Here is an 18,614-nt window from a genome sequence, read left to right on the forward strand (position 1 = left end):
GTCCTCAGTTCTACTGCTGCTAGATCTGTCAGCTGTCTTTGACACAGTGAACCACCAAATCCTCCCCTCCACTCTCTCTGAGCTTGGTATCTCAGGATCTGCCCTCCTCTGGTTCATGTCCTACCTCTCAGGGAGATCTTTTAGAGTGTCTTGGAAGGGAGAAGTGTCCAAACCACACGGCTTGTCCACAGGGGTGCCTCAAGGGTCAGTGCTCGGTCCTCTTCTCTTTTCAATATATAGCACCTCACTTGGTGCAATCATTCTCATGGTTTCTCATACCATTGCTATGCAGATGATACCCAGCTCTTCCTGTCATTCCCACCAGAGAACACTACAGCCTCTGCATGGATCTGGTCATACCTTGCCGATATCTCTAAATGGATGAAAGAACGCCACCCTCAGCTCAACCTGTCCGAAACTGAGCTCCTTGTCATCCCAGCCAGTCCATCTATGTAACCACAGATCAATATCCAGCTTGGACAAACTAAGCTCATACCAACAAAGTCTGCCCAGAACCTAGGCGTCATAATTGACAACCAGCTAACATTTAAGGTTCATGTGGCCTCGATTGCTCGGTCATGTTGATTTGCCCTGTACAACATCAGGAAGATCAGACCCTACCTTTCAGAGCGTGCAACACAACTGCTGGTACAGGCTCTCGTGATGTCACGCATTGACTACTACAACTCCCTACTAGCAGGCCTTCCTGAATGCACATTCAAACCTCTGCAGATGATCCAGAACGCAGCAGCGTGACTGTTCTTCAGTCAACCCAAAACAGCACGTCACTCCACTGCTCATATCCCTCCACTGGCTCCCAGTCGCCGCTCGCATCAAATTCAAAACCCTGTTGCTCGCTTACAAAACAGCAACAAAAACGGCTCCTGCCTACCTGAACGCCCTCATCCAGGTCTACACTCCGTCCTGCCCACTACGCTCTGCCAATGAAAGGCGCCTTGTACTCCCATCACAACAGGGCTCTAAGTCACAAACTCAACTCTTCTCCTCAGTAGTTCCCCGGTGGTGGAATAAGTTACCAAACTCCATTTTTATGTGTAAAACAGGCCTGAAGTAGTGAAAGCTGCTCCTGTCGCCACAGATTTGTGTTCGACTGAATACAGAAACTTGTCCCTTTGGAACTGCCATTTGTTAATGTGCTTGATGTGCTAATGCTAATAGTGCTAATGTGACTTCTGTAGCAAATATATGTGATGTTTCAATTCACTGTATTTTTAAATACCAGCCAAGAAAAAAGACTAACCTCAACAACTTGGTCCATACATGATATTTGTTTAACACTATGAAAATGTCCATGTCCACACCTGTTGAGTGAGTCATGTCATATAAACCGCCTGATCCCGTGCTTCTCGGGGAAAGTTAGTAAGAAACGAAAGAGATGAGAAGGCAGACAGACCTAAAGTGTGAAACGAAGATAAATGCCACGACATTATCAGCCTCATGTTGTAGATATTATCAGATACGAGTGGAATATAATCAGAATGTATTGTAACACTTTGCCATTCACTTTTAAAGCTTAACAATCTGACTTTATCTGTTTCCACCACTAAGACATTATTCCGGTGTGTGAAGCCCAAAGAGCATCGACTCATGCTTTTAATGTCTCTACAGGCTGTTTGTCTTCACCATATTGCTCTTAATGGGCGATCCACCAATTACGTCAGCCAATTCAAGCTTGTTTTACATCACAGTCTTCCAGTTTAATGGCCTCTTGTAGTTCTCTTTGGTCTCCAAATGTACTAAACATCACAATATCTGTCAGTCCTGAATCGATGTATCCCCAACTCTCCTTTTAATTCAGGACATTGTGTATTTGAATAAAATGTACATAGCAGGATGCAGCGGTAGCAACAATGAGGATTTTTGTACTGAGGGGATGAGAGGAGAAGCTGCCTTTCCCACTGTTTTCTGGCCCTCGCTGAGAGAGGCAGGCGGTAATTGGAATGGTCAGGGGGTGCCAGCTTCATATGGGAGGAAGGACAGAGTCTCTCTGAGAGACTGAGAGAGAGAGAGAGAGAGAGAGAGAGAGAGAGATGGTTTCAACGCTGTCAGCAGATCAGAGTCTTTCTAATGATCTAATGGAATAATCTCACTGCCACTCCAGGGATAAGTTAACCCCTTTCTGACCGCTAACCACTGACATGTTACACTTGCAGTTGGTGTGCTTTGGGTTTTTGCTGCTTTTTGTGTGTGTGTGTGTGTGTGTGTGTGTGTGTGTGTGTGTGTGTGTGTGTGTGTGTGTGTGTGTGTGTGTGTGTGTGTGTGTGTGTGTGTGTGTGTGTGTGTGTGTGTGTGTGTGTGTGTATGCATAATGTATTCACCTTCTTCCCTCCCTGTCCCTCTGCAGCTCTCCTCAGCTCTGCTCTTTGATGCGGTATACGCGGTGGTGGCAGCGGTCCAGGAGTTGAACCGTAGCCAGAATGTCGGCGCCACTCAGCTCTCGTGCAAGTCCTCCAAGATTTGGGAGCATGGCACCAGTCTCATGAATTACCTGAGGATGGTAAGATTGCCTCTGCTGGACAAGATGAAAATAGACGACAGGACTGACCACGACTTACCTTAAAGGAGAAATTCACCCCTGGAAAAAGCCACTGTCAGTCGAAGCTGTACAAGCGCTACAGAATCCGAAATACGACGAGAATACACCGGTGGATCATCTCTATCAAAATTTCATTTTTTCCTACCATAATGGCATTAGCTCCCCACAATAGCATTATGGGACTGAGGTTGAAAATCGGCGAGCTGGCCCTTTAAGTTTGACACTTTGGGAAATGTGGTTGTTTGCTCTTTTGAGTTACATTGAGAGTATCGATACCACTCTAATCTCTGTTCGGTTAATATAAAGCTGCCACCAGGCTTTGTTTTGCTGAGCGTAGTATTAACACTAGAAAAATGGGCAAGGGCTTATGTCTTGTTATATTTTATATGATTGCATGCTAAAAGCTCAGCAACTATGCACTCATAAAAACATCAAGCTGTGATGAAAATCTCCATAAGCTTTAGTATCTGACATCGTCTAATTAATGATCTTTCCTGCCCAAACTGTTTTTTCAAATTAAAGTGTCAGATGTTAAAAAGTCTTTGTGCCAAGCTAAGCTAACTGGCTTGCTTTATATTTATCCCATATACATAACAGAGTCAATGATCTACACATCTAACTCTCGGCAAGAAAGGGAGAAAGTTTATAAAATGTTGTTGTTTAGTCTGACTCACTCACAGCAACAAGAAGTGTAGGAAATTATATTCATTAGCTAATGTCATATCACCAAGCTTGCTAAGATAATAATTGTGTCACTTTCTATATTTGAATTGTTTTTTTCACAGCATAGATTGTTTTCACTAAGAGCAGATAATATTGTGTAATATTGCTCTCATTCAGTATCCACTCGGTAAGTTGATCTCGTCTCTGCATTAAACTGTGAGACAATAGAGGAGGAGAGATAAAGATGAGCTGTCAGTGAAGAAGATGTGTGATCCTATTAGGGAGAAATGTCTGTAAGTGATGTGCTATCAAAATACTCAAATGTGACATGTTTGTCTTTTCTCTCAGAGATAGAAGATGTGATTAATGACTTCTCCATTTTGTTGTAAATTGAAATATTACAGCCTCATCTTCACGTCTTTATTCTGGAATTTGTCATATTTCAGGCTGGTACTGAGCCAGTAGTGTTAATGTGGCCTGCAGTCATATTTGTGATAGGAGCAGCTGAGAGGGAAGCAGACAGGTTTGTTGGTGAGGCTTTTTAACATGTTGCTTTCTCTCTGTTGGACAGGTAGAATTGGAAGGTCTAACAGGCCACATTGAATTCAACAGCAAAGGCCAGCGGTCTAACTACGCCCTGAGGATCATGCAGAACAGCAAGGAAGGCCTAAGGCAGGTAAAGTAACTCCCACTCTTACAAACGTGATGTTGGTATTGTCAGTCCAAACATCAGAACAGCTTTGCTGTAGAAAATAAAGTTCATGTGAGCAGCTCAAAAGAATTTATGTGTGAATCGAGCTGTATTTCAGAAGTGACTCCCACCTCCATTTTCACTGGCTATGATATACTTGTTATTGCGGGACACAAAGCTCTCAGGCTCAGTCCTGATCTCAGTCGGGCTGTGCTGCTGTCAAACATTACAGTTGTTGTCTTCATGGCAGAGATGTAAGTCGAGCTGGATCTGACAGCAGGGAGCCGTGATGACATTTGCTCAACATGTTTTTATAGAAGCAATCCCCATCGTTCTGCTGGCTCAAGTGTCAAGGTGCTAGAAAACAAATATTAGGGCACATTTTTATGGACGATAAATTTAGGTTAGAACAAATGTAAATATTCCTTTAATAAAAGCATAAAAATATGCTTTTACAGCCATGTCTGTAAATTACAAAATGATACAATAATACATCAGCAGTTTGTTGTTGCCGTTCATCAATACCAGTCACTCCGATTTGCCCCACTGGTTGCTGGGATATCAGATTTCCTACAAGTGGTTGTGCACTCTACATGCACTACCACACATTTTAGTCTGCTCCCTGAACCACCCTGCTAAATTTGTGAAACTGGTCTCCACTGACATTTCTTTGCTTAACTTTCTCAAAGAGGGAACACTGATTGAAATACTTCAGTTTGTTCTAAATTGAACACATTTACCAGGATTTCAAAGACTGAAATTAATCTGTAATGAAATGTAAGTGACGAGAGGCTTTGGGCAGCTTTGAGTAATGAATGGATGGCAGAAGCACTGGTGCTGTTGTGCTGTGTACTGTGTTTATTGCTCAGGGGTTGACGATATATAGCCAGGGTATCTGATGCTATATTTCAGGTATAAATAAAAAAGTGTTAGAGCTCAGAGCTCTGATATTTGACTAAAATGTCTGTAATTTTTTATTATTTTGAAGATGTAAAAATATCGAACACATCTTGAACCTAACATGTCCTGCATCCCCCTTTGGGAACCAGTGACAAAGACAAAAACATTGCTTCAAATCCAAAACTGTCTGGGGAAAATGTGTTTGGGCAAAATGATTGCCCGACACTCTGCCATCTATCAAGAGCATCTCCACATGCACCAGTGGAGCTGAGCTGTCATCAGCTGTAAAACTCTGTAGTATTTTACCCAGGTAACAAATATAGGTTGGATGTGAGTAATGGCTGGAAAGGGGAAAAAGGATCAAAGATAAACATTGGCTCCAACGTAGCAGAAGCTTGAATAGCTGAGTGATGGAGGTGTGGATCAAGATGGAGAATCTGGCTGTGGTTGTGTTTGTTTTTATAGTAAAAACTGGGCAAACTAAGTTCCCAAATGTTACGACAACCTCTTTTATAAGTCGCATGTAAGTCACAAGAGTTTACGGATAAAAATGTTACATTGGATCTGATCTGGTTGTGTGGCTTGAGATGTTTTAAGATAAGAGACTAGTCAGGTATGAGTGGAGTTTACCACCAATACCACCGTCCGTACCTGTTTTCTCTGTTGACCCATCAAAGGAAAACATCCACATAACGAGCGACTCCAAACACAAAGTTCTGTTCCTCTGTGGTGACTTGATTATAAAACACAGCCTTCAGTATATTTATCAATTCCATGAAATCTGCAAGATGTCTGGTTTGTTGACTCCAGGTGTGAATGCCAAAGTAACAAGATACAAATGAATTAAACTTTCTGCGCCTGGCCTTTTGTTGCAACTAGATGCTTTTCTATTAACACACACAGACACACAATCCAGCAAACATCTTCTTGTTTGCTCTTTTCAAACTAAACTGAATGCAAGTGTTTCTCCTTTTTGTCAGTCCCTGCCTGTTGCCCTGTCGTTGTTCACAGCTCTCTAGCAGCCTTTACAATAACAGGATTACATCTGACTTTCTGCTTCCAACACTTAAAACCCTGTTTTCTATAAATGCCAGGGCTAAATATTTCACTTTTCATCTTAAGGCCTGATGTTTGATGTGAAGCGATAACTATAATCCCTTAAGTTTGTGCTTTTTCATGGAGCTGAGGCAAACAACACATGGTTTTTGCCCCCCTGAAAATATCTGTTTCTCACCCTGACAGCTACAATGTGCTTTTCCCCGCTTCCCTGATTAGAGTATGTTTCTGTCTGTGCTGCTGATGTATGATGGTTTTGATGGTTAATTCATCCATTATCCACAAAGCATCACCACTTTGCTGCAACATAAAACTGTATTTGTGCTTTCCTTTGCAGAGCATTTTAAGTAGTAGTAGTAGTAACACTATTATAGCACAGAGAGTTTGACAGCACAGAGATGAATACCTGAGTTTCACACCTCTGTTTTAAATCATTTGACCCTTTCAGTTGGGATGATCTTCAGGAAAGAGGAGATCACGTTCCCGCCTGAATGTGAGAAAAATCTTACCTCAGCAATCCGTAAAAGAGTCAGACAGCCGCCCATCTGCCTTTATTAACCTTGTCTGCGTCTCCCCATGTCCCCTCTTTATACTGGCACTGGGCCAGTCAACAGAAGGATAATGCTATCAGGTCTAATGTGATGATTTCAACCAGAAGTATTATAAAGCAGCCCTGCCAGTTATGTTAATGGCGAGAGGCAAGGTGTGAGTTGGGGGGACGGGATGGGGGTGGCGTTTGTTTTGTTGAATAACACCTCCCACATGCTGTTGGGTTGGGGCCGCTTCAGCCAGCCAGACACTGGAGGTGCCAGGGCCTTGGCAGAGATAGGCAGGGTGGCTCACTGTGCACTGTGTACACACACACACACACACACACACACACACACACACACTCACGCCTTAAAATACAGAGTTTTAGCAGAACATTTGCAAATAATATTTGCCAAGTTGATATGACAGGTCTTTTGTTTAAGTAGTCGTCAAATAAACCCACACAGTTAGCACAACTCTGTTGTGCTATTTTAAAAATTGGGCTTGATTCAAAATTCAGCTCTAAAAGTAAAGGATGTCTCCCATCAGTACTTTCTGGAGATCAATCAGGCCCCTGGTACACAGCCGTCGATCTCTATTTCTCTACCCCTCTTCCTCTCTCCTTCTTTAGCCCAGAGCACCCACCTCCAATAATCTCAAGCCCTGTGGTTGTGCTATAGATCGCCTCTAATATGCGACTATCAGCTGCTCGGGAGTTCAACACCCTGCAGCCAATCACTGTCACTAATTAGATTTCTCTTGAAGGCATTTCAACACATTAAAAAGTGTCCTGCTGTTCTGTTTCCCAGCATTTCCTTACTGCATTTATTTATCTACCTATTTATTTGTCATCATGAGTTTTTCACCTTTTTAAACTCAACAGCTCCAGTCATTGGAAATGCTTTGCAACTCTCAGCTCTGACTAGAGTATTAATCATTCCTTGTTCTTAAAGGGTTCAAACAGGGTAATAGTTCATGTGTAGGTCAGAGCTTCACATCTGTAATAGAGTAACAATGAATCGCACTGCTAGTTCAGGACTGTCAGAATATAAGGACCCATATTATGCATGTGCTGATATATTTCAGATTTTCTTTAATGTAAAATTTGACACAGAAGGTGTGAACCTTGTGTAGCCCTAGAGGTGTCTGTAACATGCCACTGTGGCTGCCCAAATGTATCATTCATGCTATTCAGATCTTTAAAACAAAAACTTGTTCTGATTATTTATTATTTAGTTATTTGTATGAAAGTAAATTCCAGTGATCGCTGAAGCTTAAAAACAACAATTTCAGATGACAGTATTGTTGGCCTTCCGTCTTTCCAGAATATGATATGGCTGCATGACACAATATTCTTTATCTGCTAGGTTTTGGCAGGCAAAGTAAATTTCCCAGCTGCTCCTGTGTTGGCAGCCAGTTAGGCCAATGATGATGGTGTAAGAAGTTGGCATGCTGTGGTCTAATGGTCTGGCCAAGGCATCACCGGCACCTGTACCTAACAATAACCCAGGGAGGAGGCAAGAGCGGCAGCTGGAGGCAGAGAGAGAGGGAAAAGAGAGAGATGAGAAAAGATGACAAGAGGATGACGAGCTGAAGGTAAATGAGACAGAAAGGGCATACAAGAAACGGGACAGGAAGAAACAAGGCAAAAAAAAAGCTATCAAACTAGAAACATTGAAACGATATTTCTGCATGTCCAAGAACAGCTGGAGCACTACTTAAGCTGTCACCAAACCGAATACCAAAGGAAGCAACAATGACCTTCACTCCTATTTCTCATTGAAATGACTAATCGTATTACATTAAAGAAATAGGCTGTAATCCTCTTTATCCTTTTCTTACGTATATTTAAAACCCAGTGTAATGAGCGCGATAAAGGAGCCTAATATACTGTTAAATTACTACGACTATATAGGCCTGTGTGTGCGACTGGACCTTTTTCTGAGTGTGTATTCTCCAGATGGTGCAAACACCAGGGATGCGCTGTAAAACAGTATCATTCTGGGTTTATACAAATGGCTTGTATAACTCAACCTGTTCCTCTGAACACACAGGCTGCTTTCTCCCCTCCACAAGCTTCAAAAGATGGAGCAGTTTGTGCGATCCGAAGTGTGAGAGCTATTGTAACTTTATAGTGGTGCCAGTTTTAGGACCGCTGCCTGATCTGACATCAGTTTGTTTACAGCGTGTATGTGCTGTCATGTGCCTGTGTGTGTTCATCTGCATGCCTGCTTTTCATGTTTATACTTCTGTATTTGTGTGTGTCATCGCAGATTTGTGATGGAGTTGTTGCCAGCCCCCGCTGCCTGCTTCTTGGCTCTGCACGCAATCACACACATCGAGCCTGCCACCATTAATGCGTGTTTAGCCGAGGCACAATTTTTTTTTTTCTAAAACAAACACACAGCATACTGACATAGCAGTCCAGCCTCTCTGCAGCCCCCTGGCCTCTGTACACTGGCCCTTATTTTCTGCATGGAGCTCCCTGACAGCAGCACGCCTGTTAACTAGAGGAAGCTGTAAAATGAGTAATTATTGCAGTTTGCAATAGGCAAGCTGTTGCCTGTTATAGCGCTAAGCTCTGGTGTGTGCGAGTGCAGAAATGAGGGTGCTATGTAAGCTGCATCAGTGTATTTCTGTTTTTGTGTATGTGTGTGTTTGCACACACTACACACACGTGTGCATCTCTGTGCGTAGCAGGGTGCCGGTGAGCCGCAAACACTCTTGGCCACTTCCTGGAGAGAACAGAATCACTAATTAAGTTTTCTAATGGAGGCACTTAATCACAGCTGTGGTATAGAAACAACCTGAGCGAGAGAGAACAGAGAAATGTTTCAGTCAGTCGGTTGTACGGACTGAAAGAGGCTGCAGAGCGGGGAGGCGGTTGTGAGTTGGTTAAAGCAGCACATGTTGGCCAGAAGTGGAAAAGGCCAAAGGCCGACTCGAGCATGACTCAAAGTAAATTGTTCTCATTATCGAATCCACAGGATCTTTGCACAATTCGGTGCCCAGGAATAGATTTGGTTCTGACATTCTAGCCTGCTCATAATGTGTTTTTATGAAGCTTGCAGGGTTGATGGCCACCAGACTAGAGCTGAACTGCAATAGCTGTAAAAACAAAGGTCAAAGAAACATGAAAGAGTTTGAGGCGTCTCTCTAGTGACCACTTACTGCAGTTGTCCCTGAGGCTTCTTTCTCACTTTGTTTAATGTCGTCTTGAAAGCCTGCTTCCCTGATCTAAAAAGTGTAATCCCATAAAAATATGGCTTGAAAATATGTTCTGTTTTTCCGTGTCTTCCACTGAAGTAATAGAAATCCTTCTCCAGGCGAATGCACAAGCTGCCCAAACAACCCCTGACAGATTTACTGAATTAGAAAGCAAGTGTCCCAAGCAATCCCTTTTATCAGACTAGATTACATTTGCTGCAGCATTAAGAGTGAATTGCCTAAATACAAAGAACTGATTAAGTTCCTGTCTCAGGTAGAGAATACTCCCGCCATGTTCGACACTGCAGTCCAATTCATTTTGATTATTTTTCCTCCTGAATAGATTTTACCTCTGTTCCAGCAGCAGCAGCCACAGCTCAAAGCATCCATCCCTCTGGTGTAAATAAACAGGAGCCTTGTGCTGTACACTTAATTTTAACCTTGGATATTGATTTTCTGATGGTGTCTTTCTCCCACACCTTTAAGTCCCATGTTCTTATTTCTCTGCATTTGTACATCCCTACAGTGATTAGGGAAGTGTTAAATCATCCTGACCTGCCCTCGTACATACTCTGCAATCTCCTGATTTATCATTTTAGCATTTACAGCAAGATTGCTTTTTTTTAATAAACAGCAGTCCCCAGATGTCCTTGTGTCAAGGTCTTTAGAGGTGGAGCCAAGGATAGGAGGTAGTGAAGTAATAGGAGACCCTTTTTATCTGAATCTGCCTCCCTGTATCTGAGGGAACGCTCAGTTCCCGGAATATCGTACACACACACACACACGCACATTCTCACACATTGTCGGCACACATGCACACACACATACTGCATGGGCACCACTTCAATTTGCAAGAAATGATTTGAGCGGTGTTATTTACACAAGACTTCCTCCAGTTAAAAGGTGAAAGTGCTCGTTCAATTTCTTTCTCTTTTCTATTGGATTTATTTATTTCCTGTCAGCGCTGCTTCTGCGTTTATTACGGCAATCTGCTTTTTCCTTCCCCGCCCCATTTCTGAGAACACTATTACTCTAGCTGCCCCCCGACGCTGCCGATGCAGATGCACTCAATTCAATTTCTCCCTGCTGCTGCAATGTGAGGGGAAGAGGGAGGGAGGGAGGGAGGGAGGGGACAGGTAGGGGGAAGAGAAAAAATGTAAGGGGATAAGAGGGGCTGGGTGGTGCGCAGCAGGTCGACTGATCCAACACTGCCTCCACCCTCTTACTTTCCTTGAAGGGCATTATCATAGGAGCCCGGTGTAGCTCAGCACACCATGACATGGCTTGGATCTCTTTCCGTGCCTCAGGCTCCAGCAGAGATGAGCACATCTTAACCAGGTCTGATAGACGCACAGGGTCTAATATGCTCCAGCTACTGCCACGAAGGTCAGAGTGAGTTTAGAGACTGAGGCGGCCCTCTGATCTCCTCCAGCTGTGCACTTAAAAAAACACATTTCCATCTTTGATTCTGTGTGTATGTTTGCTTCTGAGAGAGTGTAAGTATAACTCTGTGTGCAAGCTGTGTAACTGTAAACAATAATTAAAGTGTGTTTTATTGGCCCAAAGTTACAGTTTTAATCAGATGTAAAGGTTACCCAGATGGCCTCCTAAAACAAGGTAATCTACTGTTGTACATAAATTTCTGGCCTGCAAATTGAGTTTAGCCATAAATCATTTATATGCATCTTTATCAGGGTCAAGATTTATTAGGGCCTTGTGGCAAAATTGTCTCGGAAAATTAATAAAGCAGCAGTGTAACTTAAACTCGGCTGAAAATGCCCCTGATAGTAACAATAATATCAAGTCTTAAACAAAGAATATAGTCGAACTGACACTTTGGGGACAAATAATAGAATAGAAAGCTGCTATTTGCCAGCAGGGGGAAAGAAATAGTAGTGGTATAAAGTGTGTGTTTTTTTCCCAGTATGCAATGCAGCTATATTATTTCCCACTTAAATAATAGTGTGCCTGGAATGTTCCTCAGTATCTCAGAGGATCAGGATCACTACTGCTCTTTTTAGGCCTTTATAAATGATTTTATTATAATCAATGTTTATTCTAATGCTTGATATAATCTAATTACAATATTTAAACATGTTGATTCCTGTCTTATTTACTGTAAGTTGTCTGAATTTGAGTGTTTGTCTTCCCTATGTGGTTAGTGTTTCCAGCCACTGTAACTGCAGCATGTCAGACCGCGTTAAAGTCTGATCCATTAAACACCGTTTCTGTTTCACCTTGTTTATGTGCCATCACTTTCCCCCATTTCTGCCTCCTTTCATGCAGATGACTCAAGGTGCTCTGTGCCTTTCCAGCGGGGAATTTAGACCTTGGAATCATCTGCCTGCAAGTTCAAATTAAAAGTTTGAATTCAGTATCATCTTTTCCATCACTCCCTCAAACAAACTTTTGCATGCCTACATTTTTTAAGTCGCTCCCTGAAGTCGCTCCATCTTTTATGTTGCATTAATCTCTCTGCTGTTAGTGATGCTCTCTGCTGAGTGTTCACTGATGATACTTGTTATCATATCACCATTGTGTTGGAAGAAGTGTTCAGACGGAGCAAACTGTTATGTAAAGTTTAAAAAGCCACAAGCCCTCTTGCTAATGTCAGTAGTGCTCAGTAACAAAGCCTCAGATCAGTTTATGAGCGCCTTTGTGTCCCTCAGTTTATTGCACACAAAGCCTGTCTGTGATGAGTTAAATGTGCTGCAGACGGTCCTGGAGGTCAGAGAAGCAATGAATTTTGAGAAGAAACTACGTCTGCTAGCAAAATACAAATTTTTATTAAATTTCTTCTCATTTAATTTCCTCGAGTGGGGATGAAAACTAATCACAAGTCATAAATGTAATTTAATGTATTGCGTTTGAAGTATAATTAGATCGTCTGGCCTAATATGAATGAGTTTGATTCTGACTACAAGGCCTTGTGCAACATGTGCGTGCATGTGCTGTTTAAGCTAATGCAATCTGACTTGATATTTTTTGTCTCTTAAAAACTCACACGCAGACACACACACAGTCATTTTTTAGCAGCGATGTGAAGACTGTGTCAGCCGCACGATACAGCTGCTGATGTGAGCGTATTGGAATGGAGGGAAGCTGGGCTGCATTGTTTACGAGTCATATTAGTCACTTTTTGACATATTCTCCCTCGAGACCTTCTGTGTTTTAGTTTTTTTCCTGCATGTTGATCGAGATTCATTCAAAACCTTGGAGGAAATCTTCAGTCGGTCCAGAACGAAGTTTGAAGCAGCTGCCTTCCCCTGGAGTGTAAACAAATCACATCAGTGTTACACATATTAGAGGCAGTAGGGGTATGTCACGCAAGTTTTGTGGCACCAGTCAAAGCAAATTAAATTGTAACCAGTGAAGATCTCATTCAATAACGTTGCGTAAGATCAAATAAGAGATGTATTTAATTGTTGTGACATATCAGCTTTCTCAAAGTTATCTTTAACTCCATATTGAAATTCATTTTGACTGTTTCGATGCAGAGACTCACATCCCCAGTATACACACACCGGCATCCTCTTTGTGTCTCTACTTCTCTCCTTTGTTTGGTCTCTCAGAGACGTGCAGCAGTCCCCTTTCCTCTTTTGTTTTTCTCAGTTTGCACTTTGCGGGCTGGAGATGGGGAATAGATCAAAAGCGGAATGGATGAGCTGTTTTGCAAGATCCCCCAGTCTTAACGGATTTCAAGGCTGGGTGAGACTGTGTATGTGTTGCTTGGCTGGGCGTGTGTAAGCGTGTGTGTGTGTCTGCGTGAGCGTTAAAGTGTGTGTATGTGTGTAATATGCATGTTCATGCAAATTTATGTGTATGTGCCTGAGTGCCTCTGTGCCTGTGCGCCTGCAAGTTTGCCTCAGCGTCTCTGTTTTTATCAGTCTGCCGAGTGCACTGTTGGATTCCTACAAAGACTCTGGATATAACGTAGCTACAGAACAACCATACATTATAACCTTATAGGTTTTGTTTCATTAGTTCTGCCTTCAGACAGGCTCCTCACACTCTGTGCTCCCAGATGTCTTGTCCGATTCTTCCCATTTGGTATTAGATTTATTGTGGTAATTACGTTTTATTATTGTAGATCTTAACAAGGGTCAAAAACTATTTTTGATCTACTGTACACACTGTACAGTGTACATGTTGGCCTGTCTCAGACTTAAACCTACTAGTTACCAAAAATGGTAAAAAGGACATTTTAACAAAGATGCACAAGAAGTGACAAAAAGTGTCAAAAAGTACTTCTTCTAGCTGACCAAAGAATAAAAACTATAATATAATAAAAAAGAATATAAAACTGATGCATAACAGCCTCTCAGAGATCTGTGTAGGAGGTTTAACCTTTAACCTCTGTATATTCATGCTGTGGGGCTGTCCAGATATTCTATATTTACAAATGAAACCAGGCGTTCATGCTTTGACAGTGGAGTGATATCCATCTACTCCCAATGTTTTAGCTACTGTCAATGTTGTCACATGATCATGTCATCAACAATGTCATTATGTTTGTAATGTAGATGTATTCATATTCTGTCTCATAATAGTGAAGAGCTGGAATAGAGTAGGGTTGGTTGAAGGTAATGAGCGCAATGGGAGTGGAGCGGATGCCTTAAAGTCCTGCTCTGTCCCCAGTGTTTTCGATTCGGTCTGTATTAACATGAAGACATTTGGAGAGTCAGTCGTGTGCGGGGTAGCCAAAGGCTGAGCAGGGACTGTCGCTGAGAGGGCATCCATTGTTTGCTGTGTGCTCTGCGGGGGACGCAGCATTTGGAGAACTTGCAATGCTGCTTTGAAGATCTGCTCTGACAGCCAAAAGAACTCCTCTTCAACCCCGAGCTTGTGTCTCATTACGGCGACTGAACAAGCAGAGCCATTATTCACCAAAATGCCAAATAATGAGTGTGTTGACTTGCTTTGGAGACAATTACCAGATCTGAAATTACAGGCTGCATTAGTGTGTGTAAAGACTGTTATGAAACAACACATTTTCAGAGTTTAACGAGGTCAGCTTTTGACATGCTTTTCTCCCCTACCAGGAATTAGAGACTTTTTCGAAAGCAGCAAATAATTGCAAGGATGTTTGAAGAAGACCACATATCTGTTGCTCCTTTTCTTCAATGAGCTTTAGAGTCACGACTCCTGTGCTCTGCCCAATCTTCTCTTTACTCTATGGCAGTGCCAACCACCTACACCACCACCTGTGTCTGTCTAGCCCCTGAAGTTTGCCTCTGGCACCGCCCTGATTGCTCTCATCTTGGATGGTGATGAGTCATACCACAGAGAGCTTCTGTTCAAAGATAGCCCATATTCCCCACTCACTATTCCACAGAGAAAACATCCATAAGAGTTACACAGGAGCACACACTAATACACCAACGCCTTTCCCTGTGATTTGAACAATGTGATCTCTGTGTGCAGGAGTGGATGCGCCCTAAATATAACTGTCCCTTGTTTTGGTTTAACCAGGCACTAGCTGCTGATTCAACCGGTGGTAATGTGCGCTGATGGGTAGAAACTGCATCTACTTCAGCATATTTTCATCGTAATGATGCTATAAGAGCAATAAAAGTCCATTTTCAGAGGCCTATGAGGATATTATGCCTCTGCATTACACACAGCCACAAACAGGCAGGCACGCATGCAAGCACACACACACACACACACACACACATATTTCAGACTCAGACTCATTTGCACCGCCGTGACACCTGAATGCGTTAGCCTCGGTGTAAGTGGGCTGAATGACATTATGTTTGATAATGGTAGCTATTGCTTCTCTCATATATGATGGATGCGTCTGTCACAGCGCAGTCTCGCCACACATTATTGGACACGGCATTTTTCTGACAGCAAAATCAGCCAATCCTGACGCTTCAGTGAGCAGCCACCCTAATCTCTTCTTCGTGCTGTAATTTCAGGTTGCAGAACGAAAACCCTGGGTAATCTGTTGCAGGGTGTGTAGTTCGACTTGGTGTCACTCTCTCTCTCCCTCCTTCTGTTTCCTCCATCTCTTGTTCTTTCTCTTTATTTTGAATTCACACTCTTTCTCTCTCTCTCTGCATTTGTCGCTCTTTTCTGGCTCCCAGGCGCTATGTCTTTCTCTTGTTCTCTCTACCTTATGTTCTGGCTCCCTAGCCGGCTGCTCCTCATACTTTCTCATTGATTTTCTTTCCATTCGCCAGCCTCGCCGCGCCTATTCAGTAAGTGATTGACATTCCCCTGCATCTGTTTCTTTCTCTCACAGTCTTTTCCTTTTGCTCCTCTCCTATTCCCCTCTCTCTTATTATACCCCATTCTTCCTGGTGCCTCCCTGTTTCTCAGGAAAATAAATAGAGCACAGTCTAAACTTTGAAATCTGTACCGCACAGTAGTTCTTTCTTGTAATTGCAGCGTAAATACCATATTAATGACACCGCAAATGAGAAACACCAAGTTACAGCTATTTGTATTGTTGTACACAAACACAGTCTGGTATATGGCAATATGCAGCTTCCTCCCTCACCGTGATAAAAGCTTATGAGTCTAATAGATTCTCGGGTAGTGCAGCATGTATAATGAGGCTTTGTGCAATGGTTGAATGCTGTTGCTTCTCCAGGATTAATGCGATTGTTGGGCTTTCATTCAATTTAAAGCACAACCTACAGAATTATTACACAATGTGCTCCGAGGGAAACGACTTGTAAGTTTATTGATGTTCTTTCCCTGCCGTCAGATTAATGGCAACTGTGTTTAATATTTCATCGCTTTAATTAGTTATGTATTGGTTTCTCTCTAACTTTTACACAGTCTGTTGTCTTCCTTTCATCCTATGTGTTCTATATAACAAGTAGCCTCCCATTATTACAGCACAGATCAATAATAAAAAGTGTAATTTATTGCTTACAGTCTCAAAAAGAAGGATTACAACCTTTGCAGCTTTTAGTCAGTTTGAAAAATGTCACAGTGTGTTTTGTTCCTGAACGCACTTTCCTGCTTACATCAGCTGATGTGTACATCTTCCTTCCTGCTCGTCGGAGTGACTCAGACAGCACAGCTCTATTTTCTCCCCCTCCCTGCTCACACAGAGTTGACGGCAGGGCCACCAAAGGGCCAGTTCCTCCCCCGCCAGCATATGCTTCTTCCTCTCCCTTCCTGCTCACAGCTCCCTCTCTCTCCACCTCCTGTCCGTGGGCAGGAGTCACGGTGCCACCTCATCCCATTACCCTCACAGTCACCCTCACGCTCAGACCTCCAGTGACACCTGCTGAGCCCCGCCGAGCCACAGACTGCCACCTCCCACCACCTCCACAGGCTCTGACAACTGATTGTGTACGCTGATTGCCGAACACCATATTTCACAGCTCCCCTTTTCAGTGGTGCTACAGCGTGTTCACATTTTCTCCCTCTCTGTCTCTTGGGGCCGTCAGTAGCAGAGTGCGAAGTGTGTTGTGCAGGGGAGGAGGGGGGGGCGTTTGGGTAGCGCTAGTCTATTTGTGTGAGCAAGGTGCTGTTTCTCCCAACAAGTGCACCAGAGGAAATGGAAGGAGAGATCTTTTTGATCATATACTCTCAAAGGAAATCTTTGATTCCGGGAGCTCTCTCCCTCTCCTCCTTTTTTTATATCCCACATCAGAATTCATCATCAGTGTTGGGAGACAGATTTAACAGCTTCCAAATGAAGGCACTGATCAACATGAAGGGGCTGAAGTCTCTTGAGAATTTTGGCAATTTAGCCTTGAAACCAGCTATGACCACACTTTGAGAGCTTTGTTTACTCTGGCTTTTTGTTTTTAATAAGACTTAAATCTCTGATTCTCTAACAGCTCATCCTCTCCGGCGTGACTCCAGACAACGAGAACTCTCCCAAAGGTTTCCAAACGTAATCAGATAACTCATTTCAGTGACGAGGAATGAATCACGCCAACAATGCATCAAGGCTAAATTAAAAACATTTTCTCATTTCCTCCTCCTATAGAATATCCCTAACGGAGGGAGGTTGATAATTATGATAAGGAATCTTATTTCCCTCCAATCTGGCACTGTTTACATAATTAGTTTTAAACTAAATGACTGAAAAAAGTGTTTTTAATTGTCATTTTATTTCTCAAAGAGCTCCACAGGAATCTTAGCAGAGTGACCTCTTTACTTCTTAAATATTCCTCGTGTATTAAATCTAAACAGGAGATAAGTTTCACCAATTAAATATGCAATAAAGAAAACATGTTTAACATATTATCTTGATCCTGATCTTGAGGTTATCTTCCGCAGGAACACATTCAGAAGCTGCTCCGTTTATTATTGACACTGACATTGAGTTTTTGTGCGTCAGCCGCATAAATGAAATGATAGCTTGTGAAACTTCCACGATAAGGGAGGGAAAATAGTTTTCCTGATAGCCCTGCCCATGCTGTGACACCAGCGTCACATTAGTCTTACCGTACACTCCCCTGCAAAGATGTACTGCGATTTAAAGTGTGAATAATAAAGATGTCATACAGCACAGCAGAGAACAGGTAGAGAGTAAATTAGCAGTCGGTGAAGAAGTCAGAGCACTGTCCTCGTGTCAGAGCTAAGAAAAACACCCTTCACTTCCCTGCACTTTTCACTTCACGCAGTACCTGGAGAGATTTTAATAAGCTCCAGGGTTACTGAATTTTCCCCACCATTAGAGGAAGCATGAAAACATTTCAAGGTCGGAGCATACAAATCATCAAGGTTCTTTGCTGTCAATGCCATTATGGTAAAATGGAGGTGAGTCAGAGAACGTAGCAAGAGGCAGAAATGGATTTGTGTTTGCAGACACTGCCATCACGGATTCGTGTTTTGTCAAACTGTGGTCGAGCAGATAAACGAATGAACGAGGAAATGGCGCAGACAGATTGAAATAGAATGGGAGGAAAGCCGGCGTGTAAGGTGGAGGTGTGAGTCCCCACTCAAGCTGTAATGAAAATGAGAATGCTGCTCTGCGCCACAGGATTTGCCGGTAATTGGTTTAATGAATGCATTCTGTTGCCTCTGATTGAA

At 42.7% G+C, this 18,614-nt stretch overlaps 1 protein-coding gene across 1 annotated transcript in view; it reads left to right on the plus strand.

Annotated features, from left to right (window-relative positions):
• grik4 (glutamate receptor, ionotropic, kainate 4) overlaps positions 1 to 18,614 on the plus strand; it is a 148,835-nt gene that overhangs the window by 102,481 nt on the left and 27,740 nt on the right. The window contains exons 8-9 of the mRNA XM_069668079.1: positions 2,366 to 2,518; positions 3,792 to 3,896. Coding sequence (XP_069524180.1) covers positions 2,366 to 2,518; positions 3,792 to 3,896 — 258 coding nt within the window. The remainder of the gene's footprint in view (positions 1 to 2,365; positions 2,519 to 3,791; positions 3,897 to 18,614) is intronic.

The sequence above is a fragment of the Semicossyphus pulcher genome, unplaced genomic scaffold (assembly GCF_022749685.1).
Source record: "Semicossyphus pulcher isolate SPU_LCO1_2020_fin unplaced genomic scaffold, fSemPul1.0.p SCAF_19, whole genome shotgun sequence".
Lineage (NCBI taxonomy): Eukaryota > Metazoa > Chordata > Actinopteri > Labriformes > Labridae > Semicossyphus > Semicossyphus pulcher.